Source organism: Varanus komodoensis, unplaced genomic scaffold (genome assembly GCF_004798865.1).
Source record: "Varanus komodoensis strain SLA01 unplaced genomic scaffold, ASM479886v1 scaffold15, whole genome shotgun sequence".
NCBI lineage: Eukaryota > Metazoa > Chordata > Lepidosauria > Squamata > Varanidae > Varanus > Varanus komodoensis.
In genome coordinates, this window is record NW_025335440.1 from 6,155,092 (window position 1) to 6,161,900 (window position 6,809).

The 6,809-nt window shown below is 52.9% G+C and overlaps 1 protein-coding gene across 1 annotated transcript in view; it reads right to left on the minus strand.

Moving 5' to 3' along the window:
- The window catches only part of TMIE (transmembrane inner ear), a 26,204-nt gene extending 20,387 nt beyond the window's left edge, over positions 1 to 5,817 (minus strand). Inside the window, exon 1 of the mRNA XM_044424977.1 lies at positions 5,716 to 5,817. Within this exon, the coding sequence (XP_044280912.1) occupies positions 5,716 to 5,817 (102 nt within the window). The remainder of the gene's footprint in view (positions 1 to 5,715) is intronic.
- Between the last annotated feature and the right edge of the window lie 992 nt (positions 5,818 to 6,809).

Genomic DNA, 6,809 nt, shown 5'->3' on the forward strand with positions numbered 1-6,809 from the left:
GATGGAGATGGAGATAATGGAGATGGGAGTTGAGGGAGATGGATATGATGGAGATGGAGTTGAGGGAGATGATGGAGATGATGGAGATGGAGATGATGCAGATGATGGAGATGGAGATGATGGAGACGATGGAGATGATAGAGATGATGGAGATGGAATTGGGGGAGATGGAGATGATGGAGATGGAGATGATGGATTTGAGGGAGATGGAGATGAGGGAGATGGTGGAGATGGTGGAGGTGGAGATGGAGAATATATGGCGTTCATATCCATCCTTTTCCCCCTTGTGAAGAACCCACGGATTCTCCTTTTTATCCTCACAATCACGACAACCCTGCGAGGTAGGTTGGGCTGAGGGTCTGTGACTGGCCTTAAGGCACCCAGGGAGCTCTTTTAATGTTCAGGTTAAAACCCAGAGTGGCTATGCAGGGCCGCCTCCACCCCACAGGAGACACCAACGCCTATTGGTACAATCTTCGCACAAGCATGGCGGGGCGGGGGGGGGGGGGTAAATTTCCCCGGGTGCAAGACAGGAAAGCCAAGTCTTCTTGCTTTCCCAAGAGCAGCATTTAGTGGAGCTGAGAGCTACCAGTCCCTCCTCAGAGTAACAGTTTTGTGGTATTTTCTAGTATATGTCTCTATTTTAGTGCTATCATACCTTTTATTGTGCTTTGATTGGTTAAGAACTAAGGTTATAGGGAAATTCTTGTGAAGTTCCCCGCAAGAGTTCTTACCCTGATGGTTGCTGATTTTATTATTGCTATATCTGCTAAATTAATGCAATTCCTTTTCTTATGAATTTCTTGTTGTGTAGTGCACTTTGCAACCCACCCTGAGAACCATTTTGACTAAAGGGGTGAGATGGAAAACTAATAAATAAAATAAATAAATAGACTGGGTGGTTTGGGTGTCAATCGTGATGAACGGCCACACTTCCAAGGCACTGAACCCACGACCGGCACGACGATTACTCACCCTGCCGCTGAGCCATGGCTCCTTGCCAAGGCATGTCCCTTCCTCTCCCCCAGGGAGAGGACCTGTCAGGGACCTGACCCCCCATCCACCATGATAATCCTGATACTGTTAAAAAGGAGTGGGGAGGCCTGGTTCACGGCCTCTGGCACTTGGTCAATCACCAGTGCATTTGGCTCATTTCCTCCTCAAGCCCATGAGGACTAGAACCTTGCTTGTTTTCAAACCAAAGAACCAAGCACAGAGAGAGCAGGCAGGGAGGGAATATGCATGAGCCTGGCAAGGGCACTGACTTTCTAGGGAATGCAAATGTCTGCTATTGAATCTCTAGCTTAGCTTTTAGATCTTGGACCGCTGCCAGTTGCTCCCTAATTCTGCTTGTGCAAGATGGAGACAGAGGGGTGTCGCTTGTCCAGAAACCTTTGAGCAGCAGTTTCTATTTCATGTATACCAAGTCTCTGCTAATCATCCATTTGCAAACAGGGAGCGTTCCCTCCCGCTGTTCACAAACTCCAATTCCAATCCATTTTCAGAGGATTAAATTTCTTGCCGCGTCTCTTTCCCTCCAGCTGCGAGCGGAAGCCCAGCATCATGCCCACCGCGGCTTAAAGGTTTCAACCTGGTGGAGGCTGAAACATCTCTCCCCCTCTGCTCGGGATAAATTTGGCAGCCCTTTGCCAGGCGAGCCCAGGACCCAAAGAGCGACCTTTTGAATCCGTCCCTGTGTTTCCAGCAGCAACTTGGTCTCTGACAATTAACACACAATTGTCTTTTTCGGCTCCTGACATCGTCTGCATGCACCCAAAGAGAAAAACCTGCCTTTTCTCCTGTCGCCTGCAACCCCAAGATGGCATTTGCCCCCCTCCCGGCGATGGACTTCCAAACCTGAGACATGGGTGGAGCGCAGAGAGCATTAAGCCCCACAACCAGATGCTTACTCCGGTTGCAAAAGATCCTATTTCTGCACATAAATGGGGCAGCCCCATGGCTGCCGGGCATACGTGCGTCCACTTTGGTTTGCGGACAACGGGGTCTGGGCAACCCGCCACCAAAAGGGTTGCCAACTTGGATGCTCGGGGCTGGTCTTCATGGCCAACTTTTGCCCGTGTCAAATTCCATTTCCGATTCCTCCCTCCTCACCCTCTGCCCTGATTGCAATTTAGCTGTACGAGAAGTGCCAAGAGAAGGCCTCTCCAGCCAGAGATACAACCTCCATGTGGGGAAAGAGGGACTACCTGACAGACCCCCAAAGACAAATGCCGGAGGAGCTCTTCCATGGAAAAACACGGCAACCCACTCCCTGACTGCCCAGCCTTCGGAAGTACGGTTCTGCCCAGGAAATGCAGAGTCTTCAGAAACACTGGACTTTTTGGAGTTGCAACAGGCTGGTTTGCTTTATTTATTTATTTAAAAATATTTCTCTGCCGTCCTGTTGGCAAAAAGCCTCAGGATGGCTTACAGTATAAAATATAGCATAAATAAATTCCTGACCTACTCTGGCTGCAGTTAAAAACATAGTAAAGACAATATTAAAACTTATTAAAATATCGCTGCAATAAAAGGGTCTTAACCTGGCACCGAAAAACAAGTAACGATGGCGCCAGGCGGGCCTCTCTGGGGAGCACATTCCACAGATGGGGCGCCACCGCAGAGAATGCCCTCCTCTGGGTACTCACCCTCCTAATATCTTTCACGGAGGGTTCCCAGAGAAGGGCTTCTGTTGCTGATTTCAAGGGGCGGGAGGGCATATATGGATGCAAGCGCTCCTTCAGGTAACCAGGACCCAAGCCGTTAAGGGCTTTTTAAGTGATAACGAGCACCTTGAATTGAGCCCGGACTTCGATGGGGAGCCAGTGAAGCTGGCAGAGGACTGGGGTCATGTGAGAGTAACGCCCCGTCCCCATCAGCAACCTGGCTGCTCTATTCTGCACCAACTGAAGTATCCGGACTGTCTTCAGGGGCAGCCCCATGTAGAGCGCGTTGCAGAAGTCCAACCGGGAAGTGACACACGCATTGATTTTATATATATTGGTTTTATATGTATATAAAACCAATATAAATATACTGGTTTGCTTGATATTCCACATTTCCACCCAAAGCAGCTAACAATGTTAAAAGACAGATAAAAACAACAACACAGGCCTAATTAGAGGAAAACACTGATTAGAATTGAAAAGGTTCAGCACCACGGACAAATCCTATAAAAGTGCAGGCTGCTGCTTCTTTATCATCCCACTGAGAACATGTGGGAACCTTCTGTAGGCCTGGTGAATGGTTAAGCGTCCCATGTGGAAAACGAGCATGGCTCAAATACGTCCAGGGGTTTTTAAGGGGTGGGGGCATCTCACATACGAGCAGGGCAGCTTAGCCGCATCTGGTAATGACATCATTTGGCCCAGTATTCTGTTCCCAGCTGTGGGCAGCCTCACGTCTGAGACCTACTGTTTCAGGGTTGGGGGACTGCTGCCTTCCAATCAAATTTACATACATTTATAAATTTATATTTATTTCCTGGCGTCCACAAGGACCTCCCACCTCATCACTTTACTTCAAAGTGGGTGGATTGCGTTACATAGACTGCTTTCAAGCAAACATAGAAACAGAGAAACAGAGTGAGTCAAAAGGGGCCTCCCGAGCCATCTAGTCTGACCTCCGGCTCCAGCTGGCTCCACTCACGACATACCCACCATGTGCGTGTCCAGCCTGTCCTTGAACACCCTCACCGATGGGGCCTCAATGACCTCCTGGGGAAGCCCATTCCACACCCTCGGGGTCCCAACTGCCAGGAAGTGCTTCCTGGCATCCAAACTGAACCTGGGTTCCCTGAGCTTGGCTCCGCTGGAGCGCGCCCTGCCTTCCTCCGCAGGGGAGAACAGGCACCAGCAGTGTGGTGGGAGGGGGAGCAAAAGCCCCCTCTTTAGCCATGTGATTTGTATTATGATTACATATTATTAGAAACATAGAAACAGGGTGAGTCAGAAGGGGCTTCCTGGGCCATCCAGTCTGACCCCCGGCACCAGCCGGCTCCGCTCACGAGATGCCCACCATGTGCACGTCCAGCCTGTCCTTGAACACCCTCACCGGTGGGGCCTCAACCACCTCCTGGGGGAGCCCATTCCACACCCTCGGGGTCCTGACTGTCAAACGTACATGTTTTACTCGAATCAAGCTTTTCCACTGAACTTTCCCTCTCCTGACCTGAACCCTCACCAATCCCCACACAGGAGCACCCCTCTCATGTGCCCAAGTCATTTGCATTACTGATCTGGATGAGGAAGTGCAGGGAAAAGCCAAGCCAAGCCTTGCTTTGAGCAGGTTAGCAGCTCAGCTTTTGTTAATCAGCTTTTCTGTCAAGCACTCCAAAGTCAGGCAACAAAACAGCCTCTGGCGCCTTCCAGCTGGTCTGCAGCATCGCGTTGGCCCTTCTCCTGCGAGACCTACGGGTCCGAGGCTCCTCCTGCAAGCACTTGCACAAAGAACCGCTTCCCCCGTCAAGCCACCCGGGCCTGCTCCCCCCTCCTGGCCATCTCCTGTTCCGGTTTTTCCTTTCCTGCTCCTATAAACCAAAGCATGCCTGGGGCACTGAAGGACCATGGACTCTCCATCAGAATAGTTCTCCAGAGGCCACACCCACTTCTCCTGGCTCCGCCCCTTCTGCCTGCCGCAGCTCCTTCCAGGGTCTTCCAGCTTGGGCATGCTTTCTCCCATTTGGAAAAGCCGAAAGGTCGAGTTGCCGGGCGGTAGCTGCTTTGAGCTGCGATGTGAAGATTCTGTGGGGTTTTTCCAGGCCTGGCTGGCCACTGGAATGCCGGACCTGGGGGGCTGTTTTAAAATTCAATGGGACCCTCAGATGGGAAAAGGTTCTCTCACCCTGAGATAGGGTCGGAGACTGAACAACGGGGTTTCTGCATCAGAGATCTGTGAGCCAGGGTGGCGCAGTGGTGAAGAGCACGGGACTGGGACTCAGGCGATCAGGGTTCGAGTCCACGCTCAGCCATGGAGCCAACTGGGCGACTTTGGGCCAGGCACAGACTCTCAGCCCAGCCTAACTCACAGGGTGGTTGTTGTGGGAATAAGATGGAGGAGGAGAATGATGTAAGCTGCCTTGAGCCCTTGGAGGAAAAAGGCAGGATATAAATTGAAAAAAAAATAAAAATAAAAAAAAAAACCTCTGGTGGACGCGGCCCCAAATGGGAAGGAAACGTAACAGCTTTGGTATTCTGGACTTCCCCTTCATCATAATACCCAGGGTCCACAAAAGAGAGGAAGGATGATGGAAAGTTTGGGATTAGATCAGGGCCAGGACTTGAAAGCGATGAACAAAACCCAAACCACGACACAAATCTATCTGGAAGTTGCACCCAGATGACCTGAAATCCCAGTCCGGCTAGGGGAAACTGAATTTCCCTGGTAGGAAAGAGGCTGCCATCTGCACATTCTCAAGGATGCTCTCTTTCATTTCGAAGCTTCCCAGGCTGAGCTCAGGCCCCACCCCATAGCACCAGGCCATCTGGAAGCTTTCCTTTGCAGCTCGGTCATGAGGGCCAGAAGCTTGGTTTCTGGAGACAAACAAGCAGCTCTGACTGAGCCGAAGTGTGCCTGGCGCGGCTGGCTTTTGCCCCGACCCTCGGTGCCTCCGGGGCATCCCCAACCTGCCCTGCCCCAGAGGAGAACCACACCTGTCCGTGCAGCCTTCCACAGCTTCAGCCTCCTAGCCGTGCCGCCCCGGGTCTCTCGCCTTACCTCGACCATCTGGCCCCAGGCAGTCCGGGAGTAGCAGAGCAGCAGGGAAGGCGGCCCGCCGAGCTGGCCAAAGGGGTGCCAGGCGTGCGGGTTCCGCGCCATCTTCGCTCTCCTTCTCCGGGCCCCTCTCCTCGCCGTGTGTGCAGAGCCGAGCGCGGCCTCGGAAGGGCGGGTGATGGATGGCCAGCCAGCCAGCCGGCTGCCTGGTCCCCCGCCCCCTGCGCGGCATCTGCCGGCAATGCCCGTCCTCTCCCCGCAGCCCGGGAGCCATTCATTAATTCATTAGGCCGGGTCCGCTTACAGGCAGCTCTGGCCCGCGGAGAACGGCAGCCGTGGCAGCAGGGCAGCTGGGCTGGCGGAGGAGAAGCGGCGGCGGCCGCCCAGCCTGGGGTCCCTGGGCGGCAACGGGCTTCCTTTAGCAACAGGCCTGCTTTCGTTCCGCAGAGGACGGCTTCCAGACCACCGGCACCCTCCTCCGCCCGACTGTCCAGAAGGAAAGATAAGAGAAAGCGAAGTATCCTGTGGGGAGAGAGTCAGCGCTGGTCACCTGGGGTGAGCTGCAATTACCTCCAGGTGACCAGCCTTGAATGCTTTTTGTTTGTTTGTTTTGAAAAAACAGCAGCTGGAAGAGTACCGCTCCTCTCCTCTCCTCTCCTCTCCTCTCCTCTCCTCTCCTCTCCTCTCCTCTCCTCTCCCCCACCCTTCCACTCAGGAGGGTGAGGAGAGGATGCACAGAAAGTCCTGGGAGGCTGCAGGTCAGACACCTGTGAAGAAGGCAGAAGTTCAAACACCCACTTTGGACTGGATGGAATGAGCCAAGAACCCTTCTGCTGCAGGTCTCTGATGGGACGCCATCTCCTCCAGGGCGCAGGCTCCCGCGCTCTCAGCAACAGAGTTTTTCTTAACCTCTCGGCTTTGCCAAGCCACAACATCCACTTGAAGAGAAATGTTCAAAGCTGGTTTGACAGGCTACCTGCTGCCTCTATATAGATGGTTCCAATTAAATTCTGTGCCTTAGAATGCACTTTGAAACGCGAGCCACGTTGCCCCGGCATCCCACCAGGTGCCCCTATGGAGAGCATCTTTCAGCTGGC